Source organism: Charadrius vociferus, unplaced genomic scaffold (assembly GCF_000708025.1).
Source record: "Charadrius vociferus isolate BGI_N301 unplaced genomic scaffold, ASM70802v2 scaffold917, whole genome shotgun sequence".
Lineage (NCBI taxonomy): Eukaryota > Metazoa > Chordata > Aves > Charadriiformes > Charadriidae > Charadrius > Charadrius vociferus.
In genome coordinates this window covers 1,348,361-1,370,345 of record NW_009649175.1, presented here as the reverse complement: position 1 = coordinate 1,370,345, position 21,985 = coordinate 1,348,361, and the positions used below count along the sequence as shown (strand labels likewise).

Sequence of the window (21,985 nt, the reverse complement as noted above, 5' to 3'; positions counted from 1 at the left end):
TTGTGTTAGCAGCTATGTCTCATACCAGGGGTTGAGTTTCTTGTGGTCTCTGCCATAGAAAGGTTTTGGCTTGAGGAGCAGTGGCTGCAGCTTTTTGGTCCAGCAGTCACTTCTAATCCCCACGGCTGATGATCAACCCATGACAGCTGATTCCAGCCTCGTCTCCCTTCCCCAGCCCAAGGGCTCTGTACTGCTGATGTCCCAGAAAACCCTTAAACTTGGTCTTAGCAATGGAAATATATTTGCCCATGGCATTCTATAGCCACTGTCTTTGACCTGATTAAAATCTGAGTCCTGTGGATGACAGATGCATCCTGGGGCCAGCTAAATGGATGCTGGTGCTAGACTCAGCATCACTAGCAAGTTGCATAGTTTATTCTCATCATCATAGCAAGTCGCATAGTTTATTCTCATCATGAGTTCATGTTTCACGTTTTCTGAAAGCACTTGATTGTATGAACAAACCACCCCTGCTCTCCCACTTCACTTCTCCTACTGGGAGTAGGAGTGAATTCACCACCGGGAATTTTCTTATGAAAAGCTGATGATCAGTGGGGGAAGGAATGCAATCAGCAATTGGAGGGGTGTTCATGCAAGGGCAGAGCATGTCTTCCCTTGGAGGTGTATTACCATAGGGACATTCAAGGCTGCGTGAAAGTATGGTTTCCCTTGAGCCACCATATAATCATGAACTGGAGCTGAAATTTGAGGTTAAGGTCCAAAGCTTGGATACAAAATATTAAAAAAAAAAAAAAGAAACCCAAAACAAACAAAACCAAAGCAACAAACCCACAACCAAAACAAACACACACACACTAGAAAAGCAAAATATCCTTTTTCTCTCCATGATGGCTCCACAGAGCAGTCATACGGAAGACCTTTTCCCACAAGCAGTGGCCTAGCGCAGAGCTGCCGAGGGTTTGTATGGAACTGGTAATGGGCACTACTGTAATACCGAGGAATAACGGTTTGGCTGTTCATGTCTTCTGGAGGCACAGAGCCAGGTCTCGGGAGGAAGGGCGTAAAACACGGCGAAGACACTCCCGGCACCATTCAAAGATCACGGCAAAGCAAAGCTCCTCTGCAGAGGTTCAGGCCAGCCAAAAAGCCAGCCAAACTCTCCCGTTCTACAGCTTCCTGTCTCCTAAGGAAGTCGTAAGTATTACACACTGTGCTTCTTTGCTTGAACTAGCCACAGGAATCTGGGCGAGAAATTTGATATGAAATTTTTATAACTCAATTATAGCAACGTTAGACAAAGTTGTTTAAAGTTGTATTATTTATTAATGGTGCTGTTCTCCAATGTATTTAAAGTCATTCCTTCTTTCAGCACTTTCACACCAAGGGTGGGGCTGGAGAGGGGAAAAATTTGCAAAGGCTTTAGCCTATGAATAATAAATTGAGGACATTTAACAAAAAAAGTGGCCTCCAGCAATGATATTTTACAGGAAAGTGTATGTTATGCAGTCCTTGCTCAGCTGGATGTGAACTTAATTCACTGGTCTTCATGTCCAAAAGTTTAGTCCTTCAGGGGAAGAAAGGGAATCAAACATATATAAAAGAAACATTTACATTTAATGAGTTGGTGATTATCGGCAGGGGATGTTTTCTGACTATCAGGATCTCTGGGATCACTGTCGCTCTGGACTGACAAGCCCAGGGGCCAAATTCAGAACTTATGAGCAGCTCCCGTTGATGCTAATGGGAACTGCAAGTGCAGCCGAGGGTAAAAATCGGGCTCAGTGCCTTGGGATGTTTTTCAATATACATGGAAAGAGATGATATATTATATGCCTTAGAATTGAGGGAGCAAGAGATGGAGAGAAATATTAGATACAGATTGATATGAAGTCTTCCTTTTCCATGGCACGTTTCCCCTTTGTTCCCAGTAGCTGCAAAGCAGAGGTGTGATGCTCTTTGATCATGGTGTTAGTATCTGATAGGCATTCTGGAGAGAGAAATTGCTACATAGGACTCAAGGTAGTGCAGGATCTGGTACTCGTGTGTGTACGCGTGATGTTAGAGGTGTCTTGAGCAGAGCCCTCCAAGCCCAAAGTAGTATGTAATGGGGAACTGATTTTCTCCTTTACACCCAGTCATCAACTGGAAATAGCTCAGCCATCCGCAGTAGCTACATCAGATATGAGATAGATAGTGCCAGCAAGAGGAGAGGCTTTACCCGCTCACTCACACAGGCAGCATTCCAATCAAAATACACGGAGATTATACGTGGGTACAGACAGGCACAAGCTGTCTCTCAACATTGTAGATATGCATATTTGCTCTCGTCATATACACCTCCTGAGTGTGTAGTGCACATGTGAGTCATTGCTTATAAAACCATATAAGGTAGAGTGAATAGCAGAACACGCTCACCACACTTAGATGTGTGTGTGTGCGTGCACGTGCAAAGAAAGAATAACAGCTATGAAGCTTTCATTGCCATGGGCCTGGGGTGTTGCCCTCTGTCAACCTGGGAAGGTAGAAATGAGTTAAGACCTCCTCCCAAAAAACAACCAGCCAAAGACTGCATCATGTCAACAGGATTTTTTTTTTTTTTTTTGGTTCAAGCTGCGTATTTTACATAAATGTCTTCAAGTCTAAGCCTGGTTTTTAATTGATACTAGGTTTCCTCTCTCTGAAGCCAGGCTCCCTGAGTCCTGTGAGGCCCACTGCCAGCTGCTTTGTTCCCTGAGCAAGAGTAAACTCTAATTTAAAATTGTAAAAGCTTTAAAATGAGCTAAACTCAAGCATGCTGCACTCCCCTTTCCACTTGCTTCACTGGGGGTAAATGAGTACACAAGCTGCAGGGCAGGGAAAACCGGAGCATTTATAGTGATAGTTGCAAAGTAAAAATCATCAGGCCCCTGCTGTATTCTTTCTAGTAAGGGTTAATAACACAGGCAAATGTTTCAATGACTTAAAAAGTATAAGTACCCACTGTGCAACCCACTAGTGTCCTTTTTGCTCCCCAAAAGAAGTGTGTTCTCTTGGGACGTCACTCAAGAGAACATTTAAGCACTTGTTTAAATTGAAGCCCATGGTTAAGTGCTGCCCCTGAAATTTTTCCGAGTACGGTCATTAAATACCAGGTACTCAAAACTGGCAAGGGAAAAATAGAATGGGAACTTCTGGTCTCATTTATTAATGACTATACACAACTCTGATGCCTCTCCTTTTTGTGAGTTAAATGGTTGCTCTATAAATAAGCTTAGTTCTGTCAGAATCTACTTTGAGAGCAGCCTGCGTGTGTTATGAAATGAAAATGTGCTCTTGCAGAAAATGTTGATCACTTATCAAAATTAAGTTACTGTAAAAGTGCAGATTTTTGTGGAAAATTCCAGAATTGGGATGCAAAAATGCTATGTTTCTGTCCTCTGTGGGGGCTGATGGAGCCCAGCTCCCTGGGCTTCCAAGCCAAACCAGCCTTACCTGGGGAGAAGCATTGGCATATCCCCAAAGGAAAGGGGTTGTCCAGGGAAGATCCCAATGTGCAGAAGAGACCCAGAGAGACACAAAATCCCATGAGGTAATGCTATCTGAATCAAAGATTTTGCTTTTCAAGTCAATTTTTATTCTATATTCTTTTTCTTCTGAAAAAATTGAAGTATTTTGTGATAAATTTTGCCTCCCGCCCCCTGGTTTGTTTTTCTTCCTTTCTACTGGAAGGAACAGCCACCCTTTCTAACTAGGTCCCCCTGTAATTTATGAGGGATAAGCCATACAAAAGAATGCCCTGCCCATGCATCTACCTTGCTGCTTCTTTCCCTCTTGTCATTATGCGTAAGTTGATGCATGCACACATGCAGAAACACCCCGAAGTTCCCTGATACTTTTCTTTTTGGCAGTGAATTTCCAAGCTTCTCCCTCTCATTCTACCTTTAATCCCATGCAGCTGCAATAACCACCTATCGAGAACAGGATTGTGGGTCTGTGCCTCAGCATGCAGAGAAACTGCGGGTAATATGTAGCATCTATTTTTGAACAGAATACCCCTAACCCGCTGCAGACACTTTATTCCACACTGATAAAGATATATTGCATGCCACTGTGCTTTCAGTTGAGCAGTGCAATATAAATACCTGCAGGGTATGAATCTAATTGCTTTTGTTGTACCTGATGAAGATAACTGTACGCTGCATACGCTCGCCTTGCCAGCTCCTTTACTTCCACTGAAACTCGTTTACAATGTCACAAATTAACATAGGCTTGAGCCAAATTTTCAGTGAAGCTCAATGGGGTACGATTGTTCCAAATGGCGCTGTTTGGTTTTGTGCTCACGTGTCTGTAGAGATGCCGAAGCGGGGAGGTACGGGGCTGGGGCTGGCGTGTGCAGGAGGACTTGGGGAACTTTGTGGCAGACCTGAGTGTTGGCTCGTTGTTGCTCTCTGGTTTTTAGCCTGAGTTTGGGTTCACATAGGAAAAGCTGTTATTTTAACTGTTGGGCACCATTTTTCTGACAACAAACGGGGCCCTTGAAGAACAGAAAGGCAAAGCCTTCCATAAATATGGAAGTTGTTCTCTTTTTGCTTTTCCTGTTCTCCCCTTCCAGCCTGAGGTTACCCCTGGTTATTGTCCACAATATGGGACCACAGGGAGGCGCGCAGCCCAGGGTGAAGGAGGGATACCTGCAGCCGTGGAGGGCTGTGCTGGACACCAGGTACCAAAAGAGGTGGTGGAAGGCAAACCTTTGCTCCAAAGCGGCGCCTGAGCCGAGCTGGGGACACACTGACCTGCGTCCCATGACGCTGCCTGCACCCCAGCAGGCTGAAAAGTTCTTTGTAAAGGAACAAACCTTTGCCTGGCGTTCTCAGGAATTTACCCCCAGCTATGGATCTGTGAGCCAGGCTGCTCAGCAGTAGTGCCATCCAGCCCCAAATAACCCAAGCTCTGACCTTGCCAGGGGATTTGTGTCATTGCCTCCACGCTGCTGGACTTAGCTTAGCCCTTGTGGGGGAGAGAGCCTCCCCCTGAACTCTCCACCTAGCAAAAACAAACAAAAAAAAAGGATATTTTTCCACTCGATATTCCTTGAGTCAGGGATTTGTAATTGTGCTAAAAGGGGTTTTATTGTATTCCTACAGCACCGCTATGGTTTTTACTCCCTTTATAAGAGGTTGGCTTTTCAGCTGGGGTAAATCATCCCAGCTCCAGCCCTGGAAGAAGGATTTACCTTCCAGGCAAAGGACATCATTCCCCGAAGCAGCCCCTCTCGGCAGGTGCTGCTCCCCGCGCCGGCGGCTCCTCGGCAGATGTCTGCTGGGCCCTCACCCAGAGCAAGGCTTCCTGGGGTCATTGACACAAGTTTTTTGTTCCTTTCATTATTACAATGCACAGAAAAAGAGAGAAAAGGAGACATTATGCACCTCTGAAAAAGAAATTAACTCCACTTTGAAGTGAATGGCAAAACGAGAGAAAAAAGACCCAAGAAAGAAATTCTCCAACTATAAGTGAGGCTGTGCCATGCTGCCCATTGATGGATCTCAGTCCCCTTGTAGCTGAGAAAATATGTAGTCATCTCTTGCCTCAGGGCTGTTTGCAGCACAGTAAATGGACTTGTTCGGTTTAATTGGAAGATGAGTAGTGATTGTATTTTTGTAACCTATTAGACTGCACTGCCTCTTGGTCTAGGATTGCACTCAAAATTACAGTCTGGAGTATGAGTGAGGGCCTCATTTCTACTCCCCCTTCATCTTGATTAAATAATGACTTGAAACAAAAAAAAAATCCAATAAATATATATCTTGGGTTCCCTTGAGGGCAGCAGTAGGTCCCCTGCTGAAAGCTGGAGAAAGCAAAGTTCACTGAGATTATTTAATTACTTATTAGAGAGGGGGGAAAAAAATCCAAATGTTCGCATAGAGAAAATTAGATTCATGAAAGAGCAGACTCTTTTTAAGACACCCTAGAAAAATAAAAAGCCATTAGAATTCAATTGAGCTCTGCAGAGTGTTTTCAGACGGGGAGCTCGGTATCCATCTTGTGTGGCTGGTGTGCCTTTCAGAAGCAGTAAAATGGGACCAGAAGCAAAGCCAAGGTCGTTAGATGAGGACTATGTCTCCAAGCAGACAGGCGAGTTAAGCATCCCAAGACTTGTCTTGGGTCTTGCCACGGGACAGAAATCTCCCCTGCGGTCTGCAGGAAGCTACAGGCTCCAGCCTGGTCTCTCGAAGTGGTGGGGCTGGGAAGCTGCTGTCCCTCCCCTTGGCACTTGCGTTGCCCAGGCCAGACTCTCCACTCCTCACAAGGGCTGTGGGCTCCGTATTTCATCACTATCCATGTTGCCTCTTCCCAGAATGCTGCTACCACAGATGTTGAGCTACAGAGGAGGTTGTTGATCCCCCGGTGACTTGACAGATTTTGTGATGTGCTGACAACAGTTGTTACTTTGAAGGTAGACTTCAGCGAAGGCAAAGCAAGAACATACATCCCAGGTCCCAACAGCAGTCTTAAAAGCTAGTTTAGAAATGTCAAGAAACTGCTGTATTTCTTGGCAGAAATAAAGGCCTTTTGGTTTAGACTGGGAGGGAACAGAAGTGAGGTGTTTGTGCATGTGATGCTGGGGTCAGCGCCCACTCCAGGCCTTTCCTATGTCTGTAGCCAGAGCATACCTCACGTGGTCCTTTTATGCCTGTAAATTAAAGGTGGTCAAAAGCTGGTTGTCTCTTGGTTAGGGTTCTGATCTAATGCAAACCATAACCCATCTTTTTTTAAAAAAAAAAAAAAAAAAAAAGAAAATCTGGTGCTCATTTAAAAGTGCAATCCTGTATCTTCTAGGATGTGGCTGGGGAGAGCACAGTGGTTCATAGCAAGGAGGCCAGTTCTCTCAGAGCTCTGGATGTGGCATCAGAGTTTCAGAAAGAATTGATTAAAAGTGGAGGACAGCCGGATACCTGGCTCTCTTATGTTCCTTTGACATTCCAATTTCTACTGGAGTAAACAAGGACTGTTAGAGAAGTACTAGAGCTGAGAAGCAGCAAGGAGCAGGACCAGATGCCGAAATGAGGACTTGTGACGTGTGTCTCTACTCATTCCTAGTTGGGAACGTTTGGGAGATATTTCTGCTCTGTCTGGGGCTTCTGCATTCGAGGTACAAGTTGGCTAGTGAAGAAGGATCACTGCATTACCAATGCCTCCAAGTTACAATTGAGCACAGCTTAGAAGTTAGTATGGGGTGGGGATGGAGGAGTCCCCAGCTCTAGGATGGATTTGCTGGAATGAACTGATTCCTGTCCCTCTGTCCCTTACTCCAGAAACAGTAGTGCTTCTCTCTCTGGCAATGGTAGGAAGTACTTGGAGATCCTCCAACTCCAGGTGTTTTCAGAGCATGAGGATGTTGTGGGCAGTTGTCATTCTGCAGAGTGTGTGCTGAGAGCTGCTGTGTGTGTTAGTAGCTCTGCTCTGGTTTCAGCCAGGGACACAGATCAGATGCCACTGGCAGGAGGGTAGATGTGAAGGCACCATCTGATGGCAAGAAGGAGCACCATGTAAAAAGTAACACAGGCTGGGTCTGTAGCCCCAGATGTGAATGAGAAAGAGCCCTGTCCCCGTGCCAGCCAGTCCAGGGCTAAGCTCTGCAAAGGGACTGGCCCTCTCCCTGCTGTGTGACTGCTGATCCAAGTTTCCTCCTCTCCCTGAGATATTACCAACATTGCAACGTGGTTTTCTTGTCTTAGAATAACCCAGATTTGTGAGGGCATGGCCCAGGTCCCTAGTATGGAGAGCGTGGTGTAGAGGTAAGGCATTGCATGCCCCAGAACGCAGCATGAGGACACACGTTTGAGGGAGCACAGCTTGCTGGGATCGCCTTGGAGGACTATCCTGAGTGGGGGGAACCAAATGTATGTGTCTGCACTTTAAGGACCCTGGATCAAATCTTAGGCTGAGGGGTGGAAATGAGGAGGGCAGACCATCCGAGGAAAAGAGGAGCCAGCCACATGAATGTGCAGACGTGCCGCATCTGCGTTTGGCCTTAATTCTCACGCCATTGTAAGGGCAGACGTTAGCACTGACACAGCCGCACTCCCAGTGCCGGTGCATTCCTGGACTGACTCAGGCAAATACCAGTGGAGATAAAACTGAGCTGTAAGATACTCAAATGATGTAAATCCCCTTGGTGTGGTGCCCAGGGTCCCAGACAACAGCCCTGCCAAGGACAGGCAGTGGGGGTTTGGGGTCCTTGCTGACCCCGTTGGGTTCAGCAACCCACCAAAACCCAGCCAGGGTACGGCTGCAGAGGCCGGCAGGAGCAGAGCTGTCATCTCCTTCCCCAGAGGTGTCTAACCCAGTGCAGGGCGGGGAAATTTTCTTCCTCTATTTTTTATTTTTTTTTTTTTTTACTTCTTCTCTCACTTGAGTTCCCTTTGTCACTTCCATGAAACCCAAGGGGATTTAGTGCTAGCTGCGACTTTTCAGCACAAGCCACCAGCCCCCAGGAATGGGCTTGGACGGCCTAATTTAAAGCAGAAGGAAACAAAAATGAGTAATAAGTGAGACAAGCAAGCAGACAAAACGCAGTCATGACATTTGCATAGAGGAGGCGAGCGAACAGTTGGCAGTGTGGATTGAAGAGAGGGTTTATGTTTTTTTCATGTAATTTGAGACTCTAATGATGGACTTATGTTGCCCGCTCTTCGTTTTTTCTTACACCTTACCTACTAAAGGAGGAGTTCTTGATGGGTAAGTGGATGCTATCCGCAAGACACCAGGGAATTTATTAGAGGTCACTTGAGCGCATTAGCTATATCTTCTTCAGGGGGAAAAAAAGCACACAAAGAAGTATCTGTATACCTTTTATTTCCAGAGGGATTTTTCTTTTTTCCCCCCCTCCCCCTCCTTTTTTTCTTTTTTTTTTTCATTTGTTTCAAAGCTATAAGCTTGTTTATTTGCCAGTTTTTACTTTGTACAGAAGCCCTTAAATTGATTTGATTTTTCATTGCTTATTTTAGTGACATTCATTCAGCCTCTTTATTAAAGAAGCTTAAAAAATTCCCTCATTTAAGATTTTGTTTCATTTTTGTTTTCTTTCCAAGGATTATGTAGGGCTTTTATATGTATATTCCCATTTCTTTTTTTTTTTCCCCCTTCCCTCTCTTTAAGGTTAAATAAGGGCTTTGTCCTCTGTTACACCTTTTTTATTTAGTTAGCTATTTTGATTCTTTGGTTGCCCGTTTATGTTGTTGAACTCTTTTTGTTTAACATGAATCGCATGCTGATACTCTTTGCATGATCTCTAAATCTTCCCGTTATCATAGCAGGGGGAAAAGAAGTTTCTTCTTACTGTGGATTTCTTTCAGGGATATGTGCTTTTGTTTTCTTCTCCTCTTTCTTCTTTTTCTTTTTCTTTCCTTCTTTCTTCCTTTGTTTCTTTCCTTTCCTTTTGTTTCAGTGCATCATGATGGTAAAATTTCTGGGTTTATTTAAAAAAAAAAAAAAAGCAAAGTAAAACCAAAAACAACTCCCCCTTAAAAACCGTTCAAACAATGCCAAATGGCTTTTTTGCTTTCAGATCTCTCAGTCAGGGTCTTCTGCTGACCTCTTAACCAAAACAGACAGCCCGCCTGGCAACCTAGCCAGCCAGAACGGAGAGTATCATGAATATGACTCAGGAAACGATACTTCCTCCCCTCCCTCCACTCAAACGAGCTCATCCAGGTCAAAGGACAGCCAGGAGAAAAGAAGTCTAGTCCATGATGGCTTTGGCCATGCCTTCTCGTCCGGGAAGCCCAAACTGGCCAACAGCGATAACAGCTCTGATTCAGGAAATTCCTTCACCAGTTGCTTTTCCCAGACCAAGGGAACAGCTTTGGAAAATCTGTCTCCAGATGCCCAGGGACAAGACCGAAGGTCAGTGATTACCAGTAGCTGCTGCTGGCAGCCAAATACCTGGTACGTTGTTGCTCTGTATCTCCTGCCCGCTCGCTGGTTGCAGTGGTGAGCTGGCAGGGAGGTTTTTGTGGTCTGGAGGCAGTTAGATATAAATCGGACCCACGGTCTTGCCAGTCTGGAGTCCACAACGCAGCGATGACCAATACTGTAGCCTGAGGAGGAGGATGAAAACCCAGCCATCGCGCCCCTGGGCATTGCCTGTGCCAGCTCTTCTGGCATCAGTGTGGCTAATGCAGTGTTTGGCCCTGGGTTGAGCCGTGTCCTGAACACAGCCCTGCTCAGACGGACATGACCATGTCAAAGAAAGGAGTTGCTGGCCCTTCTGGGCAAAGTCTGGAAAGGTACATCAGGGGGTTGCCGTGCTAATTCTCCCCCTCCTTGTACTGTGGGGAAGGGGGAGCGGGGTTCATTTTTGCTAAAACCAGTATGGGCTGTTCTTTCACCTGTCCAACGAGCCAAATCCTGCCCCTTTCCAGCTCATTCAGGACTGGTCCTGGGTGACAGGATAGCATCTCCTGTAGGTGGGGAACACAGGGAGGGGTGGGTGTGGGATAACACAGCAGCAGCTCTGTGCGCTGGGGCCGCAGGGCATCAGGGCCGGGGAGAGGAGTGAAATCACCACCGATGCCACAGGTCATCATCAAGATAGGGGAATAGATGCCAGCCTCCATCACCACCTCCCATTCCTGGGGGTTTGCCAGGTGATGTTGGGGATGGAGGCGCTGAAGCGCGGTGGCGGGTACCCAAGGCTTTGCTCAGGCAGTGGTATTAGGGAGCTCTTCCAGCTCAGGCCCTCAGGTCTTAAATGCTGAATGTTAGAGCCAGGATGTGGTCTGGGGGTGAGAGCACTGAAGGAGAGAGGAGAGGGAGCCAGGGGAATTGGTGTTAGGAAGAACAAGCCCTCAATTTTCGGCCAGAGGGTAAAATTTTAGGGCTGTATATACTTTTCACGTTGAGTCCAGTGGGATAACTCTGCCTTCACATGGGTGAAGTTGGGATTGCAGCTGGCCCTGGCTGTTGGGAGGCTGCCTTGTTGCTGGGCTCTAACACCAGTTCATAGCCAGGGCACTGTGAAGGAATTCATGCAGCTCTGTCCAAAGGCAATGGGACGTGCCCGCTGGTGCTGCTCCACAGCCAGGCTGGAGCACAGGCCCTTGCCCTGCCATGCTCCAGCTTTCCCTCGTTCCAGCACTTCTCACCTCGCTCCCTCCCCAGGACCTGTATCGCTCGCTGGCCGGACCCAGGCTGTGCCAACCAGACACCTCTGATGTGTTGGGCATGGGGCAGAAGAGCTGCCCCTCATGCCACCTCTTCCACAGCCCTTCCCTGGCACAGCCTGGAGGGTGAGCTCTTGGGCTCTGACCCACACACACGGGGTCTTCTGCAACAGCAGCCTTGGGAGCCAGGAGGTCTTCTTTATCCCCAGTTGGGGAATGGGAGGATGGGAGTACTTGTTGGCTGGAGTGTGGTGCTCCCTCAGCCAGGGACCAGTCCCGGTTCAGCCACAGCTTCAATGACTGTCCAAATATATGTTCACAGAGGGTGCCTGTCCTTGTGTCTCAGCTGTTCAGAGGAGAAGAAGCGAAACTTCCTCCCGTCCCCAGCCCACAGCTCCCCGCTAAGGCCATGCTCCCGCAGCGAGTCCTACACCAGCACGGGCAGATCCTCCCGCGGCTCCAGCCGTTCCAGTCACTCCCGTTCCTCACACCACAAGGCTTCTCCCAGGTACTCCCGAAGCAGGTCCTGCTCTTCAGGAAAGAGGTAAGACCGGCTAAAACAGCTGTCTCTGTGATCCTGGGCAATGTCTAACTCCTGCAGGCTGGCAGGCTCCTTGCAGGAGGAGCTGTAAGAGTCTGGGGGGTGCCTAGAGATCCACATGGCTTGTTGTGAACTGACCACACAGAGCTGAGCTGAGACCACGAAATATGGGGCATCTCTTCACCCCATGAGCCCAGATTTGGAGGAGTCGGGTACAGCCTCACCCTCCAGCATCATAGAATGGTTTAGGTTGGAAGGGACCTTGAAGATCATTGAGTTCCAACCCCACTGCCATGGGCAGGGACACCTTCCACTAGACCAGGATGCTCAAAGCCCCATCCAGCCTGGCCTTAAACACCTCCATCTTTAACTCTTTTATCATTCTTCCCTGTCCCTAGGTCTTCTTCACATTCCCCCAGCTATTCCTCCAAATCCTGCAAAAAAAGTCCTGGGAGCAGGAGTTCAAGGCCTCGTCGGAGCCCCAGTTACTCCCGCTACAGCCCTAGCAGGTACAGCTGTCTCCTCATGGGGTATCTGCTGCCTCATGCTTTCCCGCTGCCTCTGTCACTTGTTTGGACTCCATCATGGCTGCTGGCTCCTTCTGTTAGCCCCAAACTGCTCCCTCAGCTTCCTTACTGGGTGCTTTAATCCTCAGCACTGGGGTGAGAGGGAGCAGGGGGACAGGGAGTAAGGCATATGGCAGTACGTTATGTTGGCCCTCATCCACTGCAAATTTCTCACCATTTATTGCCCCAGAGCTGGTGCTGGTTGCAAAGGGAAGAGCCCAGAGATGAGCCTTTCACTTTCTGTGGGAAAAGTGGATTTCCTGTAGCCAAGGACTGCCCTGCGTTGATTCAGGGGAATTTCACACAAAGCGCTTTTGGGGTTAGGTTGCTGGGAGGGAGACCTGGTTTGTCCCTGGCTTTGAAGCATCACGGTATCTCACACTCCGAGCGTGTGGCATGTGAAGCGGCTGTTCCTCCGCTCCGAGCCCTCGAGGGGGACACGCTATGCAGCCAAGAGTGCACAGATGGCTGCTCGGGGGTGTTTGCCAGGGCTCATGCGAGTGGAAGACGCCTCATAGGAAAAGCCGGGGAGTGCCCCTCTCTGTAGTGTTGGTGTAAATGGTGGGCAGAGCATCAGTCTCCACTTGGGTCTGTCCCTACCTTTGATCACCCGAGGAGCCCACTGCAGCCCCAACAGCAGGGCTGCAGGCCTGGTCAGAGAGGGATCTTACTGCAGTAAGGAAAGACACCCTGCTTTTCAGAGTCGTGGCTCTGCCAAAGAGGTGTCGGGCCCTGGGAAGCACCCCTGCTGCGTGGGCATATGTCAGGTACCCTCACGCTGGCACTCACGCAGCGTTGCAGGGGGAGGCACAGTCCACGTGACTATTCCTTCCGCACCCCATAGAAAACACGTATCTCACAGCTCAGCCCTAGTGGTGCCTTTCGACAGTTTTTTTTTCTGGTGACTTCTCTGCTGCTGAGCATGCTGTGAATATTTTGCACCCTTAAAATGTTACATTTTCAGGGTCTGATTCTTGCAGGCTGTGTCAATCCCTGCACTGCTCTAGGAGAACATTTTCTGCGTGCAAGGATCAGGCCCTTGACCTGTAACATGTCGCTTCGCGGTTGGCATTGAGCAGGGTGTGTGAAGTCAGCTACGCTCCACAGAAGGGCCTGTGCTGACGTGTACGGGAATTTAACAAAAGAGAAAACCATAGCAACACTGGCACTCCTTCTGGCGAGCCGTGCAGAGCTGCGCAGCCCTGCAGGGATACCGGGGGCCCTCTGCTCATGTGGGGCCTGCTGGCAGGGTTGTTCTCGCCTGCTTCTGCAGCATGGCCAGCAAGAGCAATTTTAGTAGAACTAAATACAGAGTGCATGCACAGACACAGGTACATGGAAGCCATCTTAGCTCAGCAGCGTGTGATGGGCCATCAGGAGACACTGCTGAAACCCCCAGACACAATTTATGGGTGTCCATCTGTCCAGCGAGATGAGTGTCTCTTTGTCCAGCTAAGTCAGTGTGTGCAGAGCTGATGCCACCAGAGCACTTTGCTTAGAGTCGTCCCTTTTGGAGCTGATTGTCCTTCCGCTTATCTGTGCCTTCGTGGGCTGTTGCCTCCACATCCAAAAGCCACCCTACAAAAACCCAGCAGTGACACGTTCCAATCTGTGTCTTCCCCAGAGACCGTGAGCGAGAGCACAAGTACGGCTCCAGTGAGAAGGAGTCGCACAGGGAGCGCGACCGGCAGCGGCGGCAGCGGTCCTATTCACCCCTGAGGAAACGCAGGAGAGACTCTCCCAGCCACCTTGAAGCTCGGCGCATCACAAGGTAAGGGGACACGGTCCCGTCATTTGGAGACAGGCTCAGCTGGTGCTCCCCAGGGAGAAGGTGGGCTGTCCATGGGTCCCAGCCCTTGCCAGCGGAGGTTGCTGCAGGAGGAGACCGGTTTCCCTAAGCCTGATCAGCAGGCCCTTCCGCACCTCCTAGAGCTTGGGGATTTCCAGCTAGAGACAGAAGGACGGGGGGGGGGTGTCTCAATTACAACAAAGAAAAAAAGGCAGAGCAGGGACTCACCCAGCAGGTACCAGGACCATCCCCCCAGGCTTTTTGTTTCATCCTCTCCTGTGGTAGATGTCCCACAATGTAGACAGAGTCAAACATTGACTCGAAGCTTCATGCTGAGTGCTCTTTGGGACAGCATCGGGCAGAGCCCAGCCTAAGACTTGGTGCTTGGGGCATTCCCCAGGGCCCTAAAAGTGGGTGGTTTGAATCCCAAGGCCTGTCAACTACCTGATCTCTTCCTTTTTTTCTTTTAAAGAATCACAATCACATTTTGGGGGACAGTTGTGCAAAGTAACCAGTGCTTTTTGGAGATTTTGGCAGTAAATCCATGGGTTGCTGGTAACCCACATCTCTCTGTCCCCACAGTGCCCGCAAACGCCCCATCCCTTACTACCGTCCCAGTCCCTCCTCCTCCAGCAGGGCCAGCAGCTATTCCTCCTGGTACAGCAGCTTTAGCCGCTCCCCGAGCAGGAGCCGGAGCTACTCCAGCTACAGAACAAGCCGGAGCCGAAGCTGGAGCAGCAGCAGCGCCGAGGGCAGGAGCCGCAGCCGGAGTTCGGGCCCCAGGAGCAGCCACAGCCGGAGTTCCGGCCCCAGGAGCAGCCGCAGCAGGAGCAGGAGCTATGACTCAGGAGGCAGTTCTGACAGCCTTCGTCGCTAGGGAGTGCCCCCGATGGCTCCTGTGCTGTCTTCGCCTCCAAATTCCTGACATTCTTTGCTTCCTTCCCACCTACCTGGCCATCGATAGCAATCATCCCCGATACTGATGTGGTGGCAGTGCTGGATCCCCCTTCCCCGGTTCGGAGTAAGAGCCCCCGTGCGCCCAGCGCAGCCCCTTCGCTGCCTCATGGAGCAGGTGGATCCATCCCAGCTCCCCAGGCGAGGGCGGGAAGAAGGGTCGGTGCTTTACAGAGGGTCTGTCACGACAGACCTGCTCCATCCTCCCCAACATCTACCCATCGCTGCCGCTCTCCAAAGCGCTACCAGCTGGTCCAAAGGAAAGAACTCAGCTCCTTGCTCTTCCGTCACACCAGGAGCCAGCAAATTAATTTCTGTTGGAGGGAGGGACCTGATTAGGGAGGAATTTGCTGGGAAGCTTCGGTCATGAGTGGGGGTGACCTGTCCCCACCAAGGCAAATATGAGGTCCTTTGTGTCTCTCCTCCGGAGTTTCTGTCCACTCTGCAGCAGGCCTTTTCCATGAGAGCATATTTACTGCCGGTCAACCCGTCCCTGCTATAAATAGAAGGCTGGAAATCCCTCCTGACATAATTCCTGGAGGAAAAAAAGGCCATTTCCTCTCTTTCTCCCACCCTTTCCTACCAGGTATGCATCACCTTTCGCAGGGCTGTTTTACCCGCCCCTGGCACTATGACTTGCTTGCGAACAAGCTGCTGAGGTCTGCAGCAGATGTGGGGCCGGTGGGGTACAAGGGAGAGGGGAGCTGGTGCCACGCTGCACTCCGAGGGGTCAGACTGTGGCATGGGAGGTGGGGCCATGGGACTCCCTTCTTGGAGGAACCCTCTTGTGGTTTGGGTTTAGGTTTTTCGAAAGAGAGCCTTACCCTTGGGAGTGCAATGCTGGTGGGACTGTAAGGAGATAAGGAGACAGCCTAATTGTGGGGTGTAGGGAGAACGTGCAGGTGAAAAGGGCATTGCATGAGCCAGAGGACCCCAATTCCCCTTCCTCATAACAGGCAGCAATTTTAAGCAGTGCCTGGGGGATTTCAGGAAATCATTTCTCCTCGAGACCCTCAGGCTCCCGCTGAGGCAGCCGCGGTGTGGGGCTTGGACAGGATGACGCACTTGCACCCCAATTCTGTTGCTGGGAGGATGGAGCGGTGCAGGGGGACAGGAAGGGTCCCCCTTCAATTGCCTGTTTTTCCAAGAAGCCGGAGGCAGCGGCAGGAGGGCCCTGCCTGGCCGGGCGGCCCTGGGCCCCGGGGTTTTGTCTCCCTGCCAGCCCAGCTGCCTGCGCAATTACCGTGTTTTGCAGGGTAACAAAGGCTTCTCCCAGCTCAGGCAGAGCTGGTGCTGAGGAGTTTCTTTCTCTTACAACACCTGGGCGCTTAGAGACGCTAATTTGGGTTTAAGACTTCCCTCCCTCCCTTTTTCCATCCCCTCCCCTTCCATCCTGCATGATTATTAACGAGTTTGGGCTTAATGAGTCAAAGAGGTGTGTCATTTAGGTGTCACAGAAAAGGGCCAAGTGGAGCCAGAATCTGCTGGAGGGGGAGAGGGGGTAGAAAGAAATAGCACCACCACCCCCAGGTGAAGAGTTCCCTGCAGTCCCCCAGTCCTGCTGGCAGAAGGTAAAGCGGCAAAGCCGCAAGCAGAGGAAGGCCAAGTGCCAGGTGGTGTTCTGGTGGAGCTGGATGATTGCCTTAGCGAGCGTATAAACCTGTTATCTGTTAGAAAGTACAGCAGCGTGGAGTGTATTTCCACCTGGGTGGTACAAAGGGAAGTTTTATGCCAGAGGTCCCTTTCTGCCCAGTATCCTCTTACTGCTGGTCCTGCTCATCCTGTGCCTTCAACCCCCAAAGCCCCGCCTTTTCCCAGTCCCTCATCCCCTACCCTGCTCTCTGCAGGTAATTTGAAGATGAGGGTGGACGAGGCAGAGTGCAGGGCACTGGTATGGTCAGTGGCTTGGTGGGGACGTGTGTCCGTCTCCTGGGAAGCCACTTTTTAGGACATAAAAGCATTCCTGGTAGGGCTGAGCAAACGCTCTAGGGCTGTGATCGAGGGATCAAAGACAGGGTGTACTTGCAGCAGGGCGCTGCTGCCCTCCCTCCTGCCCTGGCCCTCACAGCGGCCCCTTGGCCATCTTCTGCAGTGAACTCCCTTCTCGTAAAGGGCTGAAAACCTCATGCTTCTTCCCCAAAGAGTCTCTCCCAGTTTGACGTTGAAATGCCCCGTCCTTCTGCTCCCTGGGAAGAACCGAAGGCAGCGATGGGAGCCCAAACCCCAAATCTACCAGTGTTTCAAAAGTAGTCTCATACCCCATAACGCACCCGAACGCACACTTGTATCTGTAGCAAGGAAGCAGCGAGCCGGGAGGTCAAAAACGAGGAAAGAAAAGAAGAGGGGCTTTGTGCAGCTGGTGTAAATATCAAAACACAACATGGACTCGAGTTCCTCGTGGCTGGGGATGGATGATCAAAGCACCGCATCGGGGCAGCAGCACCCGCCGACTCTGGGACAGGAGGTGACTCCAAGGGTTGCGCGGGGCTGACGGTGGCTCTCCTACCCATCCGGCTGATCCGCACTTCGAGGACTGCCTCCGCTTGTACAGTCCGTGGCAGCTAAATGCTCCTGGGGTTTCCCAAGCAGACTTGCGTCGAAGTAAACCTATTTATTTATTTATTTATTTATTATTATTATGCTATTTTTAATTTTATGTCAGAATGGATGCAGGTGGTCATCATTACCAGTATTTATTTATTCTTTTTTATTATTTTTTTGGAACAGTAAGTTATTTTTGGATCTGTTTGTTGGAATGTATCCATGCCACTGTTCTCACGTAAAGGTTTACAGCGCTGGCCCCTCTCAGCGGGATGGCTGGAGGAGTGACGGTCACTCCTACTGCCAACGTGTCCCTTCAGCTGTGCTCTCCAGAGCAGGGTGGAGAGCGTGTGACGGCCAGAGGGATGCAGGGCAGAGCTGTTTGTCTGTTTTCATGTCAAAAGCTAGGGTTTCTCATAAGATTTGTGTTTTTGGAATGCGATGGATGTCACCAGAGAAATGGGTCTAGGACCTCACAGAGGTGACAGCAAGGGTCTGCTCGCCGGCCGGCAGAGCAAAGTGCAATTTGCAGTGCTGCGAGGGGAAGTCTCGCCCCGGTGCGTGCTCGCGCCGGCCGGGTGCCAGCTGGCGGCTGCTGCTGTTTCCCTTGGCTCCGCAGCCAGCGCACAACCCGAAACCGAGCTGCTCTGCACAGGCACCGCTGGTTTCCCTGGGAGGATGCCGTCGCTAGGACTCCCCTGCCGTGTTTATCACTGCACGATGACCCACCCATGGGAAAAGTAAAGAAGCGAGGCCGTGAGAGAGTGATCCGCGCTGAAGATGCTTGCAAAATCCAGACCTCTGGTGACAGGACCTAACCGAGTCCATGTGTGTACGTATATGTGTGTGTATATGTGTATGTGCACATGTGCATATACATACGAGTTTTCCTCAGTGGTGGTATTTATTTTTTAACTTGTTTCAGATTTTTAGTACAACCTGGAACGTGACCTTCCCTGTCGGTAGACAACTGGGTTTTCTGTTGGTTTGCGAGAAGCTTTTCTGTCTCTGTGCCTTTTGCCAGCGCTTTTTCTTTTCTAATGTTGTTTCACTCACTTACCGCTTTCGTGGTTTTTTGCTCCGTGTCTGGCATCTCAGATTGCTGCTGGTGCTCTCTGCAAGGAGCAGCATTCACCTGGTGGAAGGGCAACTTGGCCATTTCGGTGTCGGTGAATCGCTGCTCACCCGTGGTCGGCTGCACGAGGGATGCCCAGAGACGGCTGCAGCCTCACCCAGAGCAGCAAGGCTTTGGGAAAATATCTCAGCCATCTTTTGGAGGCAGTATCTGAGAGGGTTTTGCTTTCCTCATACATGCAGGCTCTTTCCTGCCCACAATTTTGTTTCTATCCCCCAAGTGCCCTGGTTGCCTTTCCCCAGCAGAGCACACATCACAGCACCCGCTCCCAAATTTCCCCCTCGCCCCAGGGTCGTGCCGTCGGCGCTCCCTGCACCAGCCTTGGCTCTGGGTTTCTCGCACCGAGTGAGGCTTGTCCCTCCTCCCCCAACCCCAGCGTTGGCACCAGGCTCCAGAAAACCCAACGCAATCTCTGCAGGTTTGCTGGAAAGCAAAGATAAGGGATATTTCAAAGCACAGTTGTGTTCTTTCTTTTCTTCATGGGTTACAAGCACTCAGCTGAACTCTGCTTTATGTTGACTGCAACTTTTCCCAATGTTTTCATTGTTTTGGGGGACTGAATTTGTACCAAACTTGTTTGCAACAGCCAATCACTGTTATTTTGCTATGCATTGTACATATATTGAACAGGCTGAGAGGACTTAGCCTCTATTTAATATTTATTTCCTCTATTTATTGAGCATTACTTTAAAAAAGCTATTTGGGTCTTACTGTTAGGTCCGTGAAGGTAGGAGCCTTTGAGGTGTTGCCATGTCCGTTGGAGAGAGGTTATCGGAGAGGTGATTTACTGAGGCTTTCACCTGCCAGCATAGAGGTATCTGGCAGACAAATTAGGTTCATTTGGAGCTCAACCACCAGTGATTTCAGGAGGAACCTCATTTAGATGGAGATGAGCAAGGCGGGGGAAAACCCCTGTCTTCTTGGACCAGCTTCTATTGACAAATCACAAAGGTGCTGGGCATTTGGAGGCAACAGGCCAGCTGTGGTGGAGGAATAACCCTGCTCTTCCTCCTCCATGCCGCGTAGGGCTGCTTGGATCGCCAAAGGTCCCTGGAGATCTCTGATCTCCCACCACTGACCCTCTCTTGGCTCTCAGTGGTTATTGGGGGGAGGGGGGACTTGTTGCCCTTTCGTTGATGTGAGGAAGGGGATAGGGTTGAAGTGACTTGCCATGGTCTCTACCAAGAAGCAAGTATGTCCACTCTGCCCCATCCCGAGACCCTCATCCTTGTGTCACGTTCTACTTTGCCCCCTTCCCCGAGCTTTGTGCCAGAACCAGTAGCTTTGCCTGGACGTGAGCTCGGGAAAGGTGGCCGGGGTAGGACTGGGGAGGTCTCTCCTGTCATCTCTGACACGAGACGGAGCTTGCTGCAGGCATCCGCCCCCAGCTTTGAAAAAAAGCTGAAGATCACGACCAGCCCTAGTGTCACTCCACCGCCACAGCCATTGGCCTCTTCCGCCCAAGTGGGAGATGTTTGTGCTCCATGGGCAGAGCTGCCCAGCCTGGTGGGGGGTGGACGTGGCTCCGGTGTCGGCAGGCGAGTGCCCAGGCTGTTCCCACGGAGCTCTCTGGGAGCTGCAGGGCACTTGGCCGTGGGGCTGTCAGGATATTTGTTTGAGAAAAGGACAGGTTCAGGTGCCTAAGCGAAGACTTTGTCCTTTAGTGTCCAGTGGGGTTTTATTACCTCTTTACCAGAGAATAAACAATTCTTATGACTTTTGCTGCTACTTGGAAGTTTGCACATGACCGGGAGGGTCTCCGAAGCACTGGTACGTCTGCTGTTGTAGCAACAATTTCATGGTCAAGCATCCCGACTTTTGGGCTATTGCCTAGAGAACAACACCCTGAACCTCACCGGCCCCGGGGCAGCTCTCCACCTTCGAAACCCAGGGAATTACAAGATTTAGAACAAAAGCCAAGATGTGAGAAAAGCCGCGAGGGAAACAGTATCTCTTTTTTCTCACAAGTTGGTCGCTTCCTTACAAAATGAGACCGTCGCATCTGTTTGTTTGACTTCATTGTAAAACTCCCTTTGCTCTCCATCGAAATGCATACTGTATTCTTTAGTCTTCCTGGGGTATTTGAGTTGTTAGCCTGGTTAGAAAAAGGGTTCCAATAAAGGTTCGGACAGTAATTCCTTCTCATCGCAGCCCTGTTTGTCATGTTCCTTTTGGATCCGACTGCGCACGGTGGGATATTTTGGGTTGTTTCAGCTGCTCCACAGGGAAGGGCATGTGCCTCCTCTCCCAGCTGCCGAGGACCGGCTCCTCAGGGCACTGGCTGAAGCAAAAAAAAAACTTGTGGGCCAGTATTTCTGGTGGCTCTCCCTTCCCTGCTGGGCCAGGCTTTGGCTGCCCTTTGCCAGGCACTTTGGATCCCCCAGCCCTGTTCAGGCACCAGTAGCCCAAGCCAGAAACACAGCCATCTCACCATGGAGGTTGCCATTTTGGCTCGCCGGAGTTCTCCTCCATCAGGGCTGTGCCCTTCCCTGCCGGCACAGCCCTCGCTCCAAGCCCTGCATGGTGCTCCTGCACTGCGGGATCCCACTGTGGTCACCTCCTTGGCCATCTCGGCAGGACCCAGGGTGCTCCCCTGTGAGCAACGGGGTGGTGGGGGACTGTCCAGCACCCCAGATGATGCCACTCACCCTGGGGTACTCCTCTGGACTGGCTGGAAGCCCCATAGAGGAGCAGTAGCGCTGGGACCAGGTCCTCGTGCTGTTCCCGGGTTCAGATGGGCACCCAGCAAAGCTCTGGCTGCAGCACAGACAGATCCTGGGGACACCGGACAGTGTCCCCAGGTCACTCGGAGGAGAAGGGAGGCTGTGAGGCCACTTTGTGCTCCCCAGCGCTGGTGTCGTGGGGCTGGCTGGGCGGCGGGAGGCAGCTGGGAGATTTGGAGTGACAACAGGAGCTAAATTGGGATGGCCCAGAGAGGGCAAGAGCCGGCGGGAGGGGACGTGTGACTAATCGGGATAAACAAGGCGACCGGGAGGATTCCTGGCTGGGGAGGGAGGATGGCCCGGAGCTACGTGGGGAAAACATGGGACTGGGGATGTTGGGAGGCTCCTGGAAACAAGGAAGGATCGTGGGGCTGCCCAAAACCTCCTTGGGGCTCGTCCCCCTCTCCCCGTGGGCTGGTGTTTGCCCGAGCGGGCGCAGAGCTGGGTGCTGAGCTGCTCCCACCCCCCAGCCAAAGCGAGAGGTGCCCAGCTGAGCTCAGGCTCTCTGTGTGGGGGTGTCCCCCGGGCCACCCTGCTGTCACCCCCAGGCAGCAGGAGCCCCCAGCCGGGCAGGACAAGGGGACGGAGCCGGATGCTCTGCCCCTCCGCTGGAACCTGCCTCCCCGCACCC

General features: G+C 50.8%; 1 protein-coding gene across 1 annotated transcript in view; it reads left to right on the top strand.

The window, feature by feature from the left end:
- Positions 1-14,878, top strand: part of SRRM4 (serine/arginine repetitive matrix 4) — a 29,440-nt gene extending 14,562 nt beyond the window's left edge. The window contains exons 7-12 of the mRNA XM_009888626.1: positions 993-1,155; positions 9,509-9,846; positions 11,428-11,649; positions 12,045-12,155; positions 13,837-13,983; positions 14,584-14,878. Of these exons, the coding sequence (XP_009886928.1) occupies positions 993-1,155; positions 9,509-9,846; positions 11,428-11,649; positions 12,045-12,155; positions 13,837-13,983; positions 14,584-14,878 (1,276 nt within the window). The remainder of the gene's footprint in view (positions 1-992; positions 1,156-9,508; positions 9,847-11,427; positions 11,650-12,044; positions 12,156-13,836; positions 13,984-14,583) is intronic.
- Positions 14,879-21,985: the final 7,107 nt, after the last annotated feature.